This window comes from Callorhinchus milii, unplaced genomic scaffold (assembly GCF_018977255.1).
Source record: "Callorhinchus milii isolate IMCB2004 unplaced genomic scaffold, IMCB_Cmil_1.0 Scaffold3, whole genome shotgun sequence".
NCBI lineage: Eukaryota > Metazoa > Chordata > Chondrichthyes > Chimaeriformes > Callorhinchidae > Callorhinchus > Callorhinchus milii.
The window spans coordinates 28,003,425-28,026,712 of NW_024704744.1; the positions used below are offsets into that span (position 1 = coordinate 28,003,425).

Genomic DNA, 23,288 nt, shown 5'->3' on the forward strand with positions numbered 1-23,288 from the left:
AGGTCGGGATCGGGGAGGGCAGGAGGGAGGGAGGGAGGGCGGGAGGGCAGGAGGGAGGGAGGGAGGGCGGCCGAAGAGGAGGGTTTTGAGACGTGCCGACAAGGAGGCGAGGGAGGGAGCGAGGTGAAGGGAATGTGGGATGGAGTTCCACAGGGTGGGGGCAGAGAAGCTGAAGGTCCGACTGCCGATGGTGGAGCGGGCAGGGCAAGGCAGGGCAGGGCAAGGCAGGGCAGGGGACACAGCGCAGGCCAGTGCCCGCTGAGCGGAGGGAGCGGTCAGGTTGGTAAAGTTTCAGTAGGTCACAGAGGTAGGCAGGAGCGAGACCCTGCCGAGGGCTTTAAAAGTGAGGTTGAGGATCTGGAACGCGATCCGCTGAGGGATGGAAAGCCAGTCAAGCTGAGCGAGGGTGGGGGTGATCGGCTCATGGAGCGTAGTATGGGAGAAGACATGAGCTGCAAAAATCTGAATAATCTCCATTTTACAGAGAGAAGAGTCGGAAGTCCGCCGAGCAGGGAGTTGGCTTAGTCAAGCCTGTTTGTAATGAAAGCGTGGATGAGGATGTCGGCAGCCTGAGAGAGGTGGTGGTGGAGGCGGGCAATGTTGAAGAGGTGGGGGAAGGCAGAACGGGTCTTGGCACGGATCTAGGGTTCATAGGACAGTTGAGGGTCTAATAAGATACTAAGGTTCCTACTGGCTCGGGGAGGTGTAGAGTGTATCCATGAATAGTGATGCTGTCAGCTCCTAAGCTAAGGAGGCACCGATGGGAGTCAAGTAGGAGGGCATTGATCTTGTTGATATTTAATTGGAGTGTCATCAGGCATATCTCTTGTGCACAGCTTATATGTGAGGCACGTATGAAATTACATCAGCAACAACCTCATGAATTGCATTGCTGCCATTTTTCATGCTTCATTTCAATGGAGGGGTCTGATCTTATTGACCCAGATTACCACATTATATTAGGGTTGCCCTGTATTTATGGTATCCATTGGTCTGGTATGGAGCATATACTCTTTCTCTGAAGGGACATTCCTTGCTTGCCTATTGCTGTAGAATTTAAGCAAAGGTTGGCAAGATCCAAGGCTTTCTACACCTTTATTGCAGAGCACTGGTAAGCTTCTCACAGCTTATCTAGTTTGGATCATCCTTTGGCTTGCATGGTTAGACCGGGAAGAATCCCAGGACCCCAATGACTGATTTGCTCCTCACAAGTCTTGTCAACAAGTCAGGCTAGCTGTCCATCCTCAACAGAGTTCTGGAGTACGGCAGACCTGCCTGGATTCAGTTTGTGCCACCAACAATTCTGATATTCCATTGTCAGGCACAGGGGTCAATTCAACCACAAACAAATCCCCACCTCCCCAGAGGATAGTCACTAGTTAGTCACTAGTTCAAATTAGCTCTCACTTTGAATGCGTCTACTCCACGTTGATGTGTGGTGTTCATTTCAGAGAAATTCTGTGGGCAGTAAAAATCGTGTTTTTTTTTGTCTTTTGTCACACCACAATAATAGTGAGAGCCAAGCGAAGAAATTGTAATCAAAGCTCAAAAGAAAGAATTGCAGGATGTTTACACTTCAAAACTGGAATGGGACTATTGTTAACTTATTTTACTGACCACACAGTAGCGCACAGACAGCTAACCTCACTTCCAGCATATTGTGTTATAGAAGTGCATTTATTTTTAGAAAGGTCAGGATATAGATTTTGGCACAATGTGATTAGGTTAATATCCATGTCACATAAGATTGCTGGCATTTTTATACTTCACATTGAAATTTCAATTAAATATCCAAGACCTATTTAAAACTATTATTTTTTTAACCACTATCGTACAAACTGACTAAAAAACACATTTAATGTTATTACTTGAAGGAGTTACACTGTATCAGTTAGTGATGTTGCATGGCTCATATCCACAAGGGGTCACCATCTCTGCAACAGTGCTCTGTTACCCCAAAGCCCAATGAGAAATCTTTAAAAATAGTCTTGAGGGAGGCTCACAATAATTGCCATCAAGTCTTTGCCATTAGATAAACATTTAAGTTTGCTCGTGATTGAGAAACATTTCATCTGCAGATTGAGATAACTGAAATAAAATGATCTATTTCTAAGTTGATTATCACTCCAGCATGATGTGAGATTCCCAGTAAATTCAGTAGTTTTAATATTGAAGATTACAAGTGGAATGGGACTAGAGCATGAGTTTTGAATTAGATGGACTGGGGCAAAGGTACTATTATTTCATGTGCCCCTTGACCTGCTGACATGGCATATCTTAAATATTGTTCTGAGTTTAGTTTCTCTTCCATTTAGCATCTTATACACATCGATAAAGTCCTTGCTGAAATGCCTTTTACACCTGTTATTGTTGATTAATGAATAAAGGCTTGTGATGTAGCGAAGAGCACGATTATACCTTCCAAAATGCATTTATAGTTATTGTGGATGTGACTGTTTTGAAGTGCTTATTTTAAATATGAGCACAAAAAGGCTTTTATAATACAGAATAAAAATTCCCTATATTGCCATGGAAATCTTAATCATGAAGCTGATCCCTGACTGTTCAACTGCCTTGGAACGTCCCACCGACATGAAAGGCCCTTTACAAATGTAATATTGTATTGTATTGTGAAAAGAATCCTTGTATCTGATATAATGTTTTATAATGTCAAAACGTCTCAGAGCAATTCAGTTTTTTTTTGTAAAGTGTAGTAACTAGGTATTTGTAGTGTTAATGTGACATACAATTTACACCCAGCAAAGCTCCACAAACAGCCATGAAATTAATTTTTGGCCCGACACCAAGTGAAACTCTTCTCTTTTTGAGTAATGCTTGGGATCTTTGAAGTCCACATGAAAAGACAGACCGGACTTTGAGTTAAAACCTCATCTAAAGATCCCAAGCATTACTTAAAAAGGGGAGTTTCTCCCTGGCCAACAATTCCAAAAAATAATCATTCATTTCATGGCCATTTCTGGGGCTTTGCTGGATATAAATTGTGGACCACTCGAACCCTACAAATACCTAGTTACTACACTTTACAAAAAAAAATGGGAATTGCTTTGGATGAGGTTCTAACCCGAGGTCTGGTCGACAACGCAGTGCTCACCGAGCACTGCATTGAAGTGTTACTCTTACTATGAGCTGAAAATCGTGATGTGGAGCTGCAACCCACAATCCTCTGGCACAGGTGTGAGTACTACAAACTGACACATGGTCGAGTTATTGTCAGGTGCTGTAGTCTACAGGAGTTTGAACTAACTTCCTATACTCCTGAAGGGTAGGGGGTTATAGAGGGTCACGTATATGGCAACAGAATATCAGGTCACAGAATATCAGGTCTGATTATCGTGCCACGTGGGTCATATTACTCCAAGGTACTGCTGATGACAGATCAAACAGCCTGGCTCTTTGGCAGGACTTGGAAGGGCAGATTGGGGGCAGGGATTCTTTCCATCTGCTTCCCGTTGTCTCTGCAACCCAAAGCCCAAATGGGTAGGGTGTTGCTAGGAAGCTTGCCGGACAGTTCTTTCAATTGCAAGCTACGTGGTTTTGCCTGGTTCAACTCCAGCAATACTCAGTGCATACTCAGGTCCCCAAGCCTTGACTCACCAATCTATGGCAAATACTTTCTGGAATTACTTAAGCAGAGTGAATTCCTCTAGGAGAGTATGCATTCCAGACAAGCAAATTTCCATAAGTTGACGTGCATATGTGGAACTGGCAGTGTGGTTTGGATACTCTTAACCACGTTGATGTGTTTCAACTAAGATACCAGGTTGACCAAAAAAATGCAAATCTATTATTGGGAACCCAAAAATATTTACAATATGGATATGCCACCAGGCAGCAAGGCCTCAGTTTAACATTTCACCTGAAGAACGGCACCTCCAACAATGCAGTGCTCCCCTCAGCAATACTCTGTAGTGTCAGCTTTAAACTGTTTTATTTAGAGACAATTACATGATAAATTAATAATTGTTCTGTTCATTTTTATTTCAGATTTCCAGCAGTCACATCTTTTCAATTTGATTTCTCTGATCTAAAGTAGCTTGGCAACAATACTGATATTGCAGTTTTTGAAATGTTCTTTTTATATTATACAATCACAATTTTTATTTTACTAAAGCATCAATCTAATTTATATTAATGTGAGTTTTATGTGATAATTTTATCAGATTGCAAAAAGATAGCAATGGGATTTAATAATAATCCTTATGTTTCATACTGGGCTTTATTAAGTCTTTTAATCTCTCAAAGTACCTTCACATGATATTAAAGTGTAGTGACTATGTATTTTAGGTGAATGCAGCAGTCAGTTTGTGCACAGCAATGTCCTGCAAACAACCATGAAGTAAATAACCAATTTTAGCTGGAGGATAATGGACCAGAACCCTGGGATTATCTCCCCTTTCTTTTTGCCAAGGGATCTTCAGCATCACCTGAACAAGCAATCGGGACCTTAGTTTAACGTTTCATTTGAAGGACAGCACCACCGACATGCAGCTCAGAATTTAGCACCATTTCGTAACAAAATTATAAATGTTCTAACAATAATGAGCACTTTAATTGTGTAAATATATCTTATACTGTTATGTCGTCAGATAAATTATGTTTTAAAAGTACAAAAAGGTATTTGGATAAAGATCCTCTAACTAGGATGTGACTTTCATTGAAAATCAAACTTATGGACAAAAGAAATTACATAGAACGCTACAGCATGGAATCAGGCCACTTGGCCCAACTTGTTTACCCTGATTTTTATTCTCTACATGAGTCTCCACACCTACTAATCCCCTCTCCCTACCCCTCTATTCCCTTCTCTCTCATGGATTCATCAAGTTGTTTTTTTAAATCAGTTTTCATTCTTCCATAAATTTGCTTTTTGTGTAAACAGTTTTGTTCAAGGATGTTGCAATTTCTGCCTTGTTTAAACTTGTCACCTGGTTAGGGTTTAGATAATTGAGAACAACCAACAATCAAATCATATTTTTGAAGCATAATGCTGAAAGGAATAACTTATTTTCAAAACAAATATAAATTGTGTTTTATTATTGGACTATGGCATGTTTTCAGTTAGTAAAAAGTTGGGTTAGTAACATTCCAAGCAAAGCACTATTAGCCTTTGCAGAAATTATTTTCATCTCATTTACTGAAATGCAAGGTAGCTGAAAGTCTCAAAATCTGTTGCCAGAAACAATTGTGTGTTTATAATAATAATTCTTGCATTTGATACAGTGCGTTATCACGTTACAGGATAACATTGATGTAAATTTGTGCATATAAAAGTTTCTACTAATTGCTGTGAAAATGACCTTGCCGTGTAAACAGTGAATTTCATAGAAACAGCAACCTTGGGCACTGCAAAGTTCTTCCGGTTCAAGTGGCTCTGGAGTATCAAGGCAATACCAGCAATTCGGAAGAATTCCAGTTCACATCCTCTCTGTCTTGAATTTTTAGTAAGGTTATTTATATGAAGGTGCTAGCAAATAAGCTAGCAAAACAGAGGATAAGCATTCCTGGCTGTACAATGCACTTACATTGGGAACTGACTGATGATGGGAGATTGCAGTTGACAATTCCTACTCCATTCTGCCGCTCATCACTTGAGCAATCGTGTTTTTCTGAGCATGTGTTTACAAAGAACATAGTTAATCAGTTGGATGTAAATACTGTAAGTCATTTGGGGGCTCACAGTTTAAAAGAAATGGATTCTGAAACTTGTGCCAAATAAATTTTGTTGCCCTAAAATTACTAAAGTATAAATGCTCTTATTTTTCATTCATATTTAGTAGTAAATTTAAACATAAAGAACCACAAAGCACTGTTTATTTGTTATGAGTCTTTAAAGCAAAACCGTTTTGATATCTTGTATGTTTTATATAGAAACTTTACATCTAAAACTGACTCAAACAGCTGGTTCTTGACAGCTGAGGTAGGAAAATGGGAAGCTGTTACAAATTTAGCTTTCAAAATACAAACCTTTCAGTACAGAATGAATTAAATGAATTGTTATTGGCCTAGATGTCTTTTATGTATCCAAGATTATTTTTGCACAATTGCAACACACAATGTAAAGTAGACCTAGATAGAGCAAGGTAAAGAACCACAAAACATTTTTTTATTTTGTATGATTCTTGAAAAAGCAAAACAATTTTTGGTACTATTTGGTGCAGAAATGCAACTGTAATCTTTACAGTCCTAAAAAAAAACTTGGAAAAGAGATATAATTGATCATGATAAAGTAAGTAAATAAATATTCAACACAATTAAAATATCTATAGTAGGTTTACATTTTAGGTGCAAGTTCAAGAACCCACAAGCAAGTACCTCTGTGACAATGTGAAGAAACGTTTTATTTACATATTGCGTCTTGAAACCTTAATTTGTTTTTTCCTCTTGTGGTTATTAATAGGTTACTGTTTACACTTTTGTAAGGTTAGTTATCTTGTTCTGTATCACTGGGGTGTTCATTAAGTCTGTCCTGACTTTCACACCTTCATAGGACATCTATATAAAAACCCAATACGCAGCAGTTACCTAATAAGGTGCAGTGTGATCAGTGGCAAAGCATAGGCTCATCTGGTATTAAAACTAACGCCCAATGGGGCTTTTGAAAAGAGCAAAATCATGTTACAGAAATAGTAATAATAATTTCTTCAAAAGGATTTAAATGAAACATTGGTTTATATGACCAATAATCATGATTGTTTAATCACAAAAACTTCCAACTAAAATGTAAATGTCTAAAATATAGATTATAAGTCGAGCATTTTTTTCTAAAGTTAACTTGTGTTTATGGGAGTGCGCCTCTTGTAAAATCTTAGAGAAGGCACAGATACAATTCGTCATGAGGACCACAGCATCACAATTTTGAACAGCAAGACACAGTTTCGTGCACAAACTAAATAACAATAGACATACTAGACACACATATATAAGGCAATTAATTTAAAAAGTATTACTAGCACCCATTCAGTGGCAAAGACGCAGAATAACACAGACAACGCCAAATACTAGCCTTTACTAATAAACATATATTCTAATTATACACTGAAGCACTAGAGAATGCAGTCAAATCTCATTATTAGTAACACAGTGACCCCCCCGCCACCCGCCCGTTGCTTTGTGTGGACGCAAAAGGTCGGCAATGCATTGAGACCTCGAGTTCAACATGGTCAACACTGAGGATGACTACATTGAACCCCTTTTGTTAGAGGAATGACCGTTTAGGTCTCAAACTGTTGGGTAATGATCATGTGGACAGCCAAACTGAGCTTGTGAGGCTGTGTTCAGGAAGACCTGAATGGAAGAGTAATGATAAGAAAGAAGCTGCGGAAGCTGTCAGTGACGAGAGTGAGATTGAGGTTTTGTGATTCATATAACTGGGTTGGTCATAAGGATCTTTAGCTCTCCGTCACAGTATTTTTATTTTGAAAAGGTGAAGCAGTCTGGTCCAGAGACGTTCTGGGCTATGCTGAGTGACTCGCAGGAGGTGTACTTTCTGCAAGGAATGGGTCTATCAACTCTACTCCCACCTCCAATGAACTGTTTCACTGAAGTAAAGTCTACACTTCATTTCTTGATTAAGATTCGGCAAATTTGAGTCACTCAGGGGATTATGTTGATCAGCTGTCAGCTGAATGTGAGCCCACTCCAGCAGCATCGGAATCTATCAAGCCACTTTTGGTTTCTTGACATAAAATAAGTTTTAGCTGAGACCAAAGAGAACAGTTTTTGTAATGAGGTTTGACTGTATTGGTCTACAATAATATCTGCATCAGAATGAATACATCTAAACAATGGTTCCATTCTTGTTTTGTATTTTCTTAGCATAATCATTGCAATTTTCATTTTCTAACATTTTTGCACTCAGCCAAACTATTCCAGAATACTTTTTTTTACTATCAATGTCTTGTCATGCAACTGCAAAGAGAAAAGTAAACTGACGTAATGAAAAACTCAGTTGAAATTCAACAGAAATGTACAGACCTCTTACTTGACACATCAGCTAAGAGATGGTACATACTGGGGCATTAACAGATCAGTGATGTATACATTACATAAATGCAAAGAGCATTACAAATCATTCAATGTCCTTGATAGATATGATTAATTGAATAAAGAAGAGTAAATGCTTATCTACAATAATTGCAAATTATTATGGCAGTGGTATTGTTAGCCTTTTTAAAAAAAAGTTACATAAATCTGAAAAAGTAAGTTAAAAAAACATTGGGCTATTTCACATTGATAATCATAACCCAACTTTATCCAACTTTGGTGGAATACCTTCTGACCCTCCCTTGTGACTTTTAACAACAGACCAGAATCAAGAGAAATCTTACCAACTTATTTATTTTAATTGTTGATAGACTTGAGTTCTATTTCTTCATATTTACTCCACTGTATCTCTGGAACCTGCATCACAAAAACCTTGAATGCACACTGCATTAGTATTAAAGCATCAAGTTACTTATAGACCATATTTTTCAGGCAAATATTTAGACACCTCTGATTGTCATGCTGAGGTGTATGCGAATAGTACAATAAAAAGAGAAATTACAAGATACTGACAAAATATGTGTAAAGATTGTGTAAAGATATTGTTTTGATTTTTTTAAATCTTAATTTCAATGTTTATGGGATTTTAAAAAATATTCATTACAAGAGGTGAAGTTGTCAATCTTACATAGACTGGAGTGTAAAGCAATCATCCATGAACAAAGTCAGCACAATAGGAGTCCTTCACTGCAGCGAGAGGTTTCAAAATATGGTCTATTGGTATTCTTCCTGGTTAGAAACATGCAGTCAGGAAACTTCATTGGTGTGATAACATTTGTCTATCTTTCTTTGTATCCATTTTATCATTCCTCATTTCAATAAGTGGATATAGCTACAGTCAATACATGTATACCAATATTAAAACAGAGTGATAAAAAGACATGTTACAGCGGCATCTTTTCACAAGTAATATATTATCTAATATATTAAAGGACGGCAACATTACCTACTGCACATCAGTGTGAATACAAGTGAACCTTTCCCCCAAGTACTGCCAATACACTTTGTTTTTCAACATAATAGTCTCGCAGAGTTTTCATCAAGGACAATTGACAACTCAATGTCAAAAAAGTAAAACTCAGACCTTTCATTCAACCTTTGAACTTCTGACCAAGTTGTAGAACATGGCAGATGTATGCCTCAAGACTTTGCTAAGTCTAATCTAAAACAGGATCAAACATTAACATCAAATCATTTTAGAACACCAGGTTATCATGTGCTGAATATGTTCAGATGAAATTTGTCTTGGAATTAAAATGCCAAGCTTTACTATCATTCCTGGGTTTTACTAATGACATTCTAGCATAAATGAATGCTTTAATGATATGATCAGACACTAGTTTGTATGTGACAAATAGGCATACACATAGTAACCCCTTCCATCCTATTTTGATAGGCCTAGAGACACGGAAGGGGCTTGAAAACAAATGCTTCTGTGACTGACAGACAATTGTCCCTTTCAGTAGAGTATGGCTGTAGCAGAGAGCACTGGATGATACTCGTCTTAAAATGTGTATCAGTGTTTCAATTGGACATGGCTGGTGGCAGATTGGGGCGCCTGGTTTGAATTATTTTTGGTTTAGGAGAGTTCTTCGATTCTTCCTCATCCTCTGCTTCGCTGTCGCAAACATGGACCACTACACTTGGAGTCGATTCGGTTCCTGCGTGTAATTCATACTTCTCTCCTGCAAAAGAGAATTGGAAAGATTACATATATGATAGCATATTCTTTATTAGTTAAGGAGTGGAATTGCTGTATAAAAACACTAGCTTGATGTAGGTGTTGGAACTCCAGTGTTGAATGGATCATTTATTGGGTTTACCTGGCCATCTCACTTGAAAGATGATTTATTTTTACTGAGGCATGAAAGGAGACTCTGGAACAATGAATGTTCCTGTCTCTTTGACTGTATGCATGTTACATCTGTAAGTGAGACTGCCGAGAACTGGAGTATTTTGGGGTTAAAATTGGCAAAGATATTTTATACAAATCTGGGTACAACATTTTGCTCTTGAAAAAAGTTGTTGATTATAGACAGGGTCAAAGCACAAAGCATTTCTCATTCCACAGCACAATACAGTCATGGTAACATCATCTAAATCCATGTAACATCATCCAGGTCACAGTAATGTCACCCAAGGCCATGGTAACGTCAATTAGGCCATGGTAACATCATCCAAGCCATGATACTGTCTGGTACTATTTCAGTTGTTTCCATCTGCTAGATCATGTAAGCTACGTTACGTAGCACTTAATATCAATATATAGGTTTTAATAAAAACATTCAAGAGTCTCTTAAATCATAAACGATTAGAAATATGTGGGAAAATAATAATTTGACCTGTAGCTAACAATAATTGAATTATGTCCAATAAAGCAATCATATTGATCAAATATAATGAAATTAGTACAGTATATGTGAGGGTCTATGTGTAACAGATCCAGTGACTCACTACAACAACAACAACAAGAAGATTCCATTTATAAAGCGCCTTTCACGTCAGGAGGACGTCCCAAGGCGCTGCACAGTTGGGTCATGACCCGAGCAGGGGGGGGGGAAATGGTCAGGGTGAGGGGAGGGAAGGGAGGGAGCGAGGAGGGGGGAAATGGTCAGGGTGAGGGGAGGGAAGGGAGGGAGCAAGGAAGGGGGAAATGGTCAGGGTGAGGGAAGGGAGGGAGCGAGGAGGGGGAAGAGAGTCGAGAGGGGAGCTGAAGGCTCGGTCAAAGAGAAAGGTTTTGAGACCGGCCTTGAAGGAGGAAAGGGAGGAAGCAAGGCGAAGGCACTGGGGATAGAGTTCCAGAGCACTAGTAGAAAACAGATCATTTACAACACTAAACCTTCAGATTGATAATTGTGCTTGTCTGCTCTCATGCATCATTGTTTCCTTAGTTAACTGTGGCCGACCATCTTAAAAAGCCCACTTTTCAATAATCTCAAGACCTGTCGTATTCAGAGGATGTACTATTCATACGCACGATGCACACTCCAGCAGCAAAGTAATATTCCCAATTATTAAATCTTAAAATGTTCACCTGAATGAATCAGTTCACTTCATTACTGCCAAACTATTAGTGTAGTTAGTGTAAATGAAATACTGCCCCAAACTCTTACAAATAAAAACGTCTTTGTTCTCAATTACTGAAGAACACTGCATATATTCATCTAATGTGAATAAGTTGAATAGGTGTATGTTATATACTGGAATACACTATATTATATACCTTGGGGAATAGTTCTATAACACCAATTTACATAAGGTGGGAATGAGCAGTCTATTGATAGTTCTGGTAAAGAGTCAAAACTCCAAGTGTTAATCCCTCTTTCTCTTTCAGATGCAGGGTGACAACCTGCAGATTTAGGACATGTTTTGTTTTTATTTTTAATGAGAACATCAGGGCTGTCAATGACTATAATCATCACAATGAAAAGATGCCATGGTCACTTATAGGTTTTCACTGCGCTGTCTATGCCCAATACATACATTTCACATCTTTGCCACACACTGTGAATAGAGAGCTAAAGAAAATACTGGAATTCAGTCAAGATTGTGAAAAAATTATCTGAATCATCAAATCACTCCAAAAAACAGCATTGCTGCCACATCCGTAAAACTTTACTTTGCACAGAGCACTTTCAATGCTAGTGAAGTGCTTCAAATTAAAGGCACGCCATTTAACCAAAGTACTTTAGCTTGAGAGAAAAGGCAAAGTTATCGGTTAGAGCACTCGCTTCGCAAACAAGATGTCCTGGGCTTGATTCCTAGGCAGGGCAAAATGCTAGTAAAGTTTCCTTACTCCACACACCTCTGTTTACCTAGCAGTAAGTAGGAACCAAGTTGTTAGTCAATTGGCAGATTTCTTTCCCGGGGATAATAATTCCTTCCCCCAAAAATAAATAAAAATAATAATAAATTAGTCACTCAATTCATGACTGTTTGTGGGACACTGCTGTGTGCAATTGGCTGCTGCATTTCACCCACAAAATATATAGTTAATTCACTTTAAAGTATATTCTGTGAAGCGCTTTTAGATGTCTCGAAGATGTGATAAGGAGCTATATCAAATGCAAGGATTATTATTTATTTATTATTAGAGAAACCTAGATTTCAAAAACACCATTTTGAAAAACAAAGTCTAAATCTGTCCATATTGTACGAAGCAATATACATACAACAATAACAACTTGGATTTATATAGTGCCCTCCACGCCGCATGGCGCCTCAGAGCGCTTCACAGAAACGGGTCCCGGGGCCGAGTCAGGGGGATGGGGAGGAAGATGACCAAAGGTGCGGTCGAAAAGAAAGGTCTTCAGCCAAGACCTGAAAATAGGAAGAGGGGGGGGGGCGAGGCGAAGGGAGTGAGGAAGGGAATTCTTCTTATGCCTTGGGGCGTAGTGGCTGAAAGCAAGGCCGCCGAGGGTGGAGTGGAGGACTCGGGGGATGAGGAGGAGGCCAGACCCGGAGGAACTAAGGCAATGGGTACTGTTTTGAAGAGAGAGGTCAGAGAGGTAGGGGGGTGCAGAGGAGTGGAGGGATTTGAATACAAAGGTGAGGATCTTGAAGTCGATCCTCTCTGGGATAGGCAGCCAGTGCAGTCTGGCAAGGACTGGGGTGACCGGAGAGCGGAGTTTGGTGCGGGTGAGAATGCGGGCGGCAGAATTTTGAATGATCTGGATTTTATGGATGTTAGTGGATGGGAGACCGGCGAGGAGGGCGTTAGAGTAGTCCAGCCAAGAGGTGACAAAGGCATGGAATAGGGTTTCAGCGGCTTTCGGAGCGAGGTACTGGTGAGAAGGGAGATGCGTCAGAGGTGGAAGAAGGCGGTGCTGGTGAGGGACCGGATGTGGGGGAGGAAGGATAATTTGGGGTCGAATCTGACACCTAGGTTGAAGACGGGTTTGGAGAGTTTTAGGGGGAGGTTGGGTAGGTGGAGGAGGTGAGAGCCGTGAGATTTTAGACGTTGACGAGAGCCGAAGGGTATGGCTTCAGGCTTGTCAACGTTCAGCTGAAGGAAATTTGCGCTCATCCAGCCCAGAACATCAGAGGCCTGGGGGTCGCAAAGAGAGATGGAAAAATAGAGTTGGGTGTCGTCTGCGTACATTGGAAATGTACCCCATGTCTGCGGATGACATCCCCAAGAGGGAGCATGTAGATCAGAAAGAGGAGGGGGCCAAGGATGGATCCTTGGGGTACGCCACAGGTAACCGGGTGAGAGTGGGAGGAGAAGCCGCTTGTGCAGATGTACTGCTGGCAATTTGTGAGGTAGGACTTGAACCAGGCGAGTGCGGTCCCACTGAGGTGGATGACGGAGGAAAGGCAGTGGAGGAGGATGGCGTGATTGACTGTGTCGAACGCCGCACAGAGGTCCAGGAGAACAAGGAGACAGAGGGAGCCCTGGTCACAGATAGAGAGGATGTTGTTTATGACTTTCACAAGCACAGTCTCTGTACTGTGGGCAGAGCGGAAACTGGACTGGAACGGTTCAAAGAGGGAGTGGGAGGAGAGGTGTGCGCAAAGTTAATTGGCAACAACGCATTCTCGGACTTTTGCAAGGAAGGGCTGGTTCTACTATCCCCCTACTTACCTGCCCGTACCCTCCGTTACTCTGGCTCCGGTCTGCTCCACATCCCCTGCCCCAACTGCCCTACCATCGGTGGCTGGGCCTTCAGCCTCTCAGCCCCTAGGCTCTGGAACTCCATACCCCAGTGCCTTCGCCGCCTCCTCCCTTTCCTCCTTCAAGGCCGGTCTCAAGACCTTTCTCTTTGATCGTGCCTTCAGCTCCCCTCTCGACTCTCTACCCCCTCCTCGCTGCCTCCCTTCCCTCCCCTCACCCTGACCATTTCCCCGCTGCTCGGGTCCTGACCCAACTGTACAGCACCTTGGGACGTCCTCCCGACGTGAAAGGCGCTCTATAAATGGAATCTTGTTGTTGTTGTTAGAAATGGGGTGGTAGTGGCTGGGGTTTGAGGGATCTAGGGAACGTTTTTTGAGGTGGTAGATGATGACAGCAGTTTTGAGGGGGGCAGGGACTGATCTGGAGGAGAGGGTCTATATATATATATATATATAGATATAATAAAACCTGTTCAAGCAATCACTTCCATTCAGCAACAACACTCTGTTAACAACCACTCTGGAACAGCCTGGATGGTCCAGTTCGCACACCAACAAATCCTTATATAAAAGCCACTTTGCCCCAGTCCCCTGAGTGGTTGTTGAAGACAGATGTGACTGTATATATATGTGTTGGGTTAGGTTGGTACTTTGCAAATCTATGAAGCACGGGCTAAATAAAAGCAGCAGGCACATCCTATAAAGTTAGTCTGAGGATTACAAGTATACACTGATTCAATCTTTGAAGGGTTTTAATAGGCAGTCATTGACGTTGCAGGTGTTTTAGTTTCTTAGTGCTATTTTACAGGATAATGACTTCACTAAATAAAATGTTGTTTTTGAAATCTGTGTTTCCTGTAAAGTATCACCCGAATTCCTTCCAAGGTGGAAAACGTCAGCTCTTATAATCTTACACTTCTTGCATTTTGATATAGTGCTTTTCACATCAGGAGGGAGGACGTTTGTAGGAGGACTTTATCAAAAACAGATTTTAACCTTGATCCTTAAACAAGGATGTTTAGGACTTCAGCAGGTCTGACCCGTCCCCCCCAAATCATATTGAATGACGGAATTCTGGGGATATTGTTAACTGGAAAATTACCTGTCCGCTATGCTATGATTTTTATTGCAATGGAAAAAGTCGTATGATGCGTTTTTGTTTCTAGGCTGTAATTAACAATGCACACAGCATATTTTCCACATATGAACTGAGCAAATATTTAGAATAATTCTTGCACATACAAAGATATTCAAACAAAATCAAGATTTTTTAAATCATTCAGTTTTCCCTTGCAGTTTTATTTCAGTGTTTATTTCATGATTCTTTCATTTTAAACCATTACTGTATTTTGAAAATAGAACTGATCTCAGCATTGAGCATTTCAAAGTAAAGATGTTCTGTTTCCAAAATGTCAATTCCACTAGGCTGAATTACAGTGCATCAAAAGTGTATGGATTCTGGAACAAAACAGCAGGCGCATTGCTTACTTTGATACAAAGTTAACGCTGCATCAGCCTTTCCATGGGCACATACTTGTGGCNAAAAAACAGTTCTGAAAGTATGCAATACTGATTCCAATTGGCAATAATGTGTGTTGCAAATGCCAATAAATAATGTCATTTATTCATTAGCATTCCAAGAGAGGGTGTAAACACCGTTTGACTAAACCTTCCAAAGTTGGATCTATTATATGACAATGGCTAATAATAATGCTTGAGGAATAGGAAGTGATATAAAATCTACTCAAAACATTTGAGCTTGCAACAACTGCAGTCTAACATTAGCAAACAGAGACTGGATTAATCTTGAAATTCATGCTCTGCTGGCTACTATACATTAACCAAATTATGTATTGTAGATCGTCATAAGTGCAGTCAAACAATCTTGAGGATACACTTGACGTCTCCTACAGTCCAAACATCTATTGTCTCTGCCCAACTCTCCTGCAGCCTCGGTACAATGGTAGAGTCAAAGAACTCACAGATTTAAAACTCTAATTTAAGACCACCATACTTGACAGGGCATTCCACATCCAAACAACTCGGTGTGTGCAAAATATTCTCCTAAACTCTCCTTTCGCTCTTCTTGTATGTCGCTTGACCATATATCTAAGTCCTCTTCCGGTGGAAATAGTTTCTCCTTTCTCCCTATTTACCCTGTCAAAAGCCCTCATAATTCTGTATACCTCTATCGGGTCCCATCGCAACCTCTCTGCTCCAATGCAAACAGACCAACTTCTCCAATCTCTCATAACTATAATCCCTCAACCCTGGTACCAATGCCTATGATCCCTTTTTCCCTGGTTTGGCATCAAAATAAATCAGTAACTCAATCCACGACTCTTTGTGGGACACTGCTGTGCGCAATTGGCTGCTGTGTTTCGCCCACAAATATACAGTCAATTCACTTTGCAGTATATTCTGTGAAGCACTTTGAGACATCTCAAAGTCATGATAAGGCACCACATCAAATGCAGCCAATCAATAATAGTATTATTATTACTCACTGGAGATCAACGATGAATTCATTTAATAATAAATAATAATCCTTCATTTGATAGCACTCCTTTCCTGTCAGGAAGACATCTCAAAGCGCTTCACAGGATATATTGAGAGTATATTAACTGTGTAATTTGTAGGCAAATGCGGCAGTCAGTTTGCACAGAGCAATCTCCTACACACAGCCATGAAGTTAATGACCAATTTTAATTGCAGGATTGTTGCCCAGGACACCAGACCTCCCCTTTCGTTTTGAATAGAGCCATGGAATCTGTAATCTAAACAAGTAGATGGGACCCCAGTGTTTAGGATTTCATCTGAAGGATGGCACCTCCAAAAATACTGCACCGCCTCAGCACTGCAGTGGTGTGTGGGTCTAGACTATATCAGTTCAAAGCCCCAACATGGGGTTTCAACCCACAACCAACTGACTCAGAGTCAAGTGTGCTACCAATGCAGCCAGGCTGAGTTTGAAACTGAGAAACTCCAAGTATTATCTAAACATAGTTGATTATAAAGATGTTTGAAGCAGGATTGCTTAATGTATCAATCCAAGTGGGGACTCTTTCTGGTAGCTGGAAATATGCCACTCACTTATGAGAATTCTGCTAAGAAAGTAGATTAAACCAGAGGAAGTTCCTGCAAGTTGGTGTGATGTACTTCTGAATTCATGAACAAAAAATGATTCACAACATTTTAGACTGCAATATTTAATATTTGTTTGACTAATGCTAGGATTTCAATCATTGTACTGTCTTACACTACATGTGGTTGTTAGTGCTGAATGTAAAAGCTGCCATGCATGTGTTAATTTAAGACCTCAGGAGGAGGATTCACTTCGCCCAGAATTTTACGTGGAACCATTAATGGCTTTTAGAACCATGAAATGGTGCTCTTATTTTGAATCAATGAGCAAGATTTCAAAAGTGAAAGAGCATTATTCTAGTGGACTGTGACATCCAGTGTCAAGCAACACCTCTTTTTGTGATATAACAGCAAGGGATCATAATAGTGATGGAAAAAGAAAAAAAACTTTCCACTCATTATCCATTGATTACAGTCAGTGTCCCAGGTCAAGCACTGTACATTGATAATTTCCACAACAGTGAGCTTCCTCCAAAGCCTCTATCATAAGCTCAGAAAGGGACGTTTGATGCTTTCCACTCCCTGATCACAAATCTGAAGCTAATAATAAAGGTGAATTGGGCTCTGAATTGTAGGTGGGGTGGGGGGTTACATTAGGATTAGTTGTATTCTGATCTACAACAGTTGTGAAGGAGAGGAGAACTCAGTTAAACTCCAGATTCGCAGAGTTGCAGACAGAGATTAGGATTGAAAGTCTTAAAGGGTATTTGGGGAGGGGAATAGTTCAGATAGAAAAAACAATGTACAGAACTAGAAAGGATAAACACAATTACAATACTTGATAACAACAACAACTTTCATTTATATAGTGCCGTTTATATAGATTGTGTTTCGAAGCGCTTAACAGTGGCGGAGCATGAAGCTAAGCAGGTGGGAGGTAACTTTAAGCAAGGTCAAAGAGAAAGGTCTTTAAGCGTGATCTGAAATTGGGGAAGGAGGGGGCAAGGCGGAGGGGTTACACTAATAGTTGTGAGTTAAATTATAATTAGTTACTTATACTGTAATATCTTAAAACTGTTAATAAAAATTATTAATCTGCAAACTTTAATTTTACATTTATATCTACTAACATTTACATTTTCCAGTACCTTGGAACACCCTCCTGATGTGAAAGGCGCTATATAAATGCAATCTTTGTTGTTGTACTAATTAATATCTTGCTCCTAAGGTAGTTACTTGTTGGCTAAACATTTCTGAATATCTACCCAACAGCCCACTAGTGCATGTTCTTAATACTAACAGTTGTTGTTTATTTACATGAACTGTTTACTGGGTGAGCCATAAGTGCTGGAATAAAATTGCAAATAAAACTTTGAGAAACTGTTTGGATTTTTTTTTCCCCGTGATGTAATATAGTTTGTAGTCAAAATACCCAGTCACTCCACTTTATAGTATATCCTGTGAAGCGCCTATTTTCTGAAGTGAAATCCACTATATCAGATTAAAATATTCAGAACTGCCAACTATGTGCTGCTAAATTTTTCTTCATAAATACAAATATTTTATGTTATTAATATTTAATGCAGACACCAGTTAGCACGAAAAATTGGCTAATAGAAATGTGTGAATTAATTATTGTAATCACATAACATAATCTGAAGCATCTCTTAAAATATGGGACTGTGGCGAAAAGATGCTCATTTTGTGTTATATATGTTTGTTGTTTAACATTCTACTTATTTTTTCCTTTGCATTGTATAACATTGCTTGGCTGGGTGAATGGGCAAGACAACTGCTCCAAAACAAAATCAATGTCGGGCTTCATCTAGTCAGTAGGAATCAAATTATTCAATAATCCTTCCTTTTACTGTGAAGAAAATGATTTTTTCCTTCTCTAAGTATCGGTTCCAGATAGCTCAACTATGATTGAAAACTACTTCTTTGTGCAAATGTTTCTTTTACTGTCTATAGCACAAGACTGTACTGAACTACAATACTGCCCCAACTACATATTCTTGCTTTTGGCAGAGAATTGGCAGGCAACCTGCAGAAGCCTCCAAGTCGCAGAGCGAGACACAGACACATGCATGCTTTTCAACAAACAATTTAGAGGTAATCTAGCGATAAGTTATGCATTTAAATTCTGTTCTCATCATCACTCATCCTTTCACACAGGGAACATTTTCCATTGTTTTGACACAACACTAATCTTAAGGCAAATAGACGATAGGTCAATAATAGCACCAGCAGCTACCACTATTTCGCTGACATAAATAGCATTTTTATTCACCTTGCGACGATGTCCTTTTACATAGGCACTGCTGCGTTTATTTAAAGATTGCCTATTTTGAACAAAGAACTCAAAGATGGACTGGTGCTTGCTTATTACTAGCTTAAAGCTTTTGATTCTCTGCTGTGTGCAAGCTCAGCATTTCTTGCCCTTATGTTTTCTTTTGCCCTCAGGCTGGAATATATTCTTCAGCCATGCCATGACGTCAAACTTGTCAGTGAGCGCCAGGGGCTACACGATGAACCATGAGATGCTGATTGCTTGTGTATTAGTTTACCCTCAAAGTGCCGTAACAATGACAATTGCTCCTCTGTTAACACAATTCAGATAAATAGATAGACAGGCAAACTGGTGCAGTATTTATGTATAGATGTTTGGTTGCAAAGATAACTCGACATGAATTACTATGCCTTTTACAATCCAAACTGTTGCTTTGTATAATGTGCGGAACATTATACATTAACATGTATAGTGGCATTCCTATGTCCATTAAAGTGCAAATTTAAAGCATTAAAACATAATAGTTCAAGAGCATTGCAATATTATAATGGCATCACTGTGCCATTTCATGGATTAAAGAAAATACTGGTGTTCGTCTCTCTAATTGCTCAGATATTCCTCATTTATTTAGCACAACAACAACAACTTGGATTTATTTATGTATTAACACATGTAGTATTGATTTGTAAAACATTCAGGGTGTAAATACTCTGTACAGCTTTAGAAGTCTGCTGCTGGAGCTTGCATTACAGCAAAATCTCTCAGCTTGCGGACTCACAGTCTTAGTGCAGTTTCTGAGTACGTTCACGCTCGAAAAACAGGCAGTGGCATTACTTGCTACCATTTATTTTGAATAGCTTATCTTTTGCTTTGCTTATTAAAGCGGTTTTACAACTACGGAAAATAAAACTGAGCAGACACTTAGCAAAGGATACTGTTGGCACTCTTATCAAACGCTACAGGGCAGTTTTACTTTGTCCATATCCAGTACACAATAAAACTGCTTCCATTTAGCTGTGATATTCACTCATAACATGGTATATTTTTAATTAAATAGACCTGTATAAATTTACAGCATTAAAGAAGGCCATTCAACCCAGAAAGAGCAATCCATTCAGTTCCATTTCTCTGCCTTTTCCCTGCAAATTATTCATTTTTAGATCTACTTAGTTCCCTCTTGAAATCTAATATGGCATTTTCTCTGCAAAGTGAGAACCCTAAAGACAGCTTTTTCTGCAGAGAAAATGCCTTTAATAAATGTAGTAAATAAAATAAAAGTGCTAAAATGATCACCACACATTCTCCAAGTAGAAGCCATTCTGTTTCTAATCCAAGAACCACAATTTAATGGTCAGCTGGAACTTGGTTATGTTTTATTGGTGTATGGGCAACAGATCTATCAAGCTGTCTTGGAGTCTAGTAGCTTTCTGGTTAGAGCACTCGCCTCTCAAGTGAGAGGGTATGGATTTAATTTCCGGCAGAGTGAAACGTTGGGCAAGTTTCCTTACTCTGTTTACCTAGAAGTAAGTAGGAACCCGGTTGTTAGTTGATTGGCAGATCGCTTTTCTGGGGATAAGATAATAATCCTTTTAAAAAAAATGTGATCACTCAATCCTTGATTGTCTGTGGGACAGTGCTGTGCGCAATTGGCTGCCACGTTTTGTCCACAAATATACAGTCAATTCACTTTACAGTATATTCTGTGAAGTGCTTTGAGACGTGATAAGGTGATACATCAAATGCAAGGATTATTATTATTATAAGCTACCTTTATGTATAAAAGTGACTATTATCCTTTCCCAGCTACATAAAGAACAAACTCAAAATGTCTCCAATATTCTTACACAAACTTAAATTCAGCAACAGTAAAACTGTATGAATAAGACACATTGGCACTCATTTGGAAACCATACCATATTTTAAAAAATGTTGCTTCACTATGGATCTCCCAGACTATGATTTTATTATTTCTCATCTGTAAATATCTGGAAATTATCATAAAGCCTAGATGAGAACTTAACTTATTGCAGTTGTTATTTTCTTCCTGTTTGCAATTATATTTTATGTATTGTATTAACTCATAGATTTGTCAGTGTTTTATTGGTAATGAATATGACTGCTGCAGCCAATGTCTCTTTGAAAATTCTATTTGTCCAACCAAAGAGCTGTTCTGGTCAAATAGTCTTTCTTTGCTCTTGAACCTTCAGTAAGTTATTTTAGTCTCCCCCACTGATGATTGTACAGTTCTCCGATCAAGAAACTGGGCGGGAACCTGCTTCAATTCTCTACCCAAATACCGATGGATGGGATAGAACTTGCCAAGGGGAGGTTGAAAGAGATCTAAGGGTGTTAATTGACTTATTACTTACCATGTCAAAACAGTGTGTTTGAGGCAGAAAGGTAATCAGGATGCTGGGCTATAGTGCTAAATCTGTTGAGTGCTCCGGACAGGATGCCAGTACCAACAGTCCTGGTCACTGTGACATAAAGGAGCTGCCTGGGAGCAGTGTAGAGGAGATCAACGAAGCTGATCCCCAATATGACAGGAAGAGCTATGAACAACAACAACAACATCACTTATATAGCACCCTCCACGCAGGGTAGCATCTCAGAGCGCTTAACTGTGTTAGAGCCTGACTGCGAGCCAGCGTCAGTGAACAATGATTACACAAACTAGTGCTCTTCAATTTTGTGAGAAGGCAACTGAGAGGGGACTTCACAGAGATGTATAACATTTTGGATAGGATTGAAAAAGTAAACCCAGATCGATATTTTAGGATGCACCAAGATAATAGAACAAAAGGATAAAGGTTTAGAGATGCAAATGGCAATTTCGGGACAGACACTAGGAACTTTTGCGTTTGCGGTAATTAACAATTGGAACAGATTGCCAGGAAGGGTGGTTGAGACCAGGACCCTGACTGGACTCAACTGAAAAGCAGCTTGATGCTGCAATGGAGGGGACAGTAGGAATGCTTATTCTGGAAGGATGAGATCTTATGAGTGAAAGGGCCTTCTTCTTCCAACTCAATCGTGCGATCTTGTGGGTGTCACAAATCGGACATAAAACAACAACTGATCAAGATGTCCGCGGGTTTTTGCACTCTCCTGTTCGACACTCACCCTCGATCGGGATCAAAGGGAAAGTGAGGGGGAGAGAAGCCACATTCTTTTATTCCAGAGCACTATGAGGTTAGTACACCATCACACAACAAACCATTGAATTGGCTAAATATTCTTAACTAATAAACATGCAGCATTTACAGATCAAAGCTCTTCCTGCAAATTTATTGCAGTTTGAAACAATAGCTTGTGGAAGCCAAAAAGAGAGACCGGATGGAAATCATAATATTACATTTATCTGACCTTATAAAGTGCAGTAGGGGATCAAATTCTTTGAGTTTCTGATGCCACGTAAGCTCATAAAAATGTTCATTACCCATAAACTGCTGCTTGTTAACTTCTGAGTGCTTGGTTCCTGCAGCTTTCAAGCTAATGTTTTCCACTAATTTTCAAGACATTTAAACAGGTAAACACCAGATTTTACTCATTGTCTACATAGTTCTCTAGCGTTTATCATATTTTTACATTTGCAAACAGTCACCAAAAATGTCCCGACTATTGCTATTTAAAAAGAATTCACATAAGCATTGAATAGAACACAGCAAGGAACTGAGCTGGAGTGTAAATACATATAACTGCCTTTTATCTTCCACTGAACTGCTCTAAACACTGCCTTTAATGAGTTGTCTATGAGTCTGCAAGTTCATTCATTGTATGTTAATTAAACATCAATTTAAAAAAATTATATCAACTTTGCGTTAATTTGAATCTGTAGTGAGATGAACCATTCAATCGTTTCCATAATTTACTGTTAGACTCAACACATCATGAATGATTTTTTATTAACACGAGTCTGGTCCATTATTTCTGGAATGTTTCTGTACCTTCCTTGAGCAATTAGCAGTTAGTAATTAAAGATTTTCGGTTTGCAGCAAAGCTCCTGCAATGTACATCTTTGGCCGCTGTACAGCAGCACAGCATTTCCACACCAGAATAATGCTGAAGGTTAGACTGAGTTCATGGAGGATGGAAACAAAATTTACAATGCACCAAAAGAACAGCAGATACGGTCAAAAAACTGCATGCCATCAATTAAATGTGGTCTCACAGCCCTTTAAATAAGGGAGGGGAGAATGGCAAAGTGTATTTATTGTGACGAGAGATATCTTATCAC

The 23,288-nt window shown here is 39.5% G+C and overlaps 1 protein-coding gene across 2 annotated transcripts in view; it reads right to left on the bottom strand.

Annotated features, from left to right (window-relative positions):
* Positions 1-6,338: 6,338 nt before the first annotated feature.
* Positions 6,339-23,288, bottom strand: part of rcan2 (regulator of calcineurin 2) — a 173,006-nt gene continuing 156,056 nt past the window's right edge. For both annotated transcript variants that reach the window (XM_007903280.2, XM_007903281.2), the window contains one exon: positions 6,339-9,749. In XM_007903280.2, the coding sequence (XP_007901471.2) occupies positions 9,589-9,749 (161 nt within the window). In that variant the 3' untranslated portion in view covers positions 6,339-9,588. The remainder of the gene's footprint in view (positions 9,750-23,288) is intronic.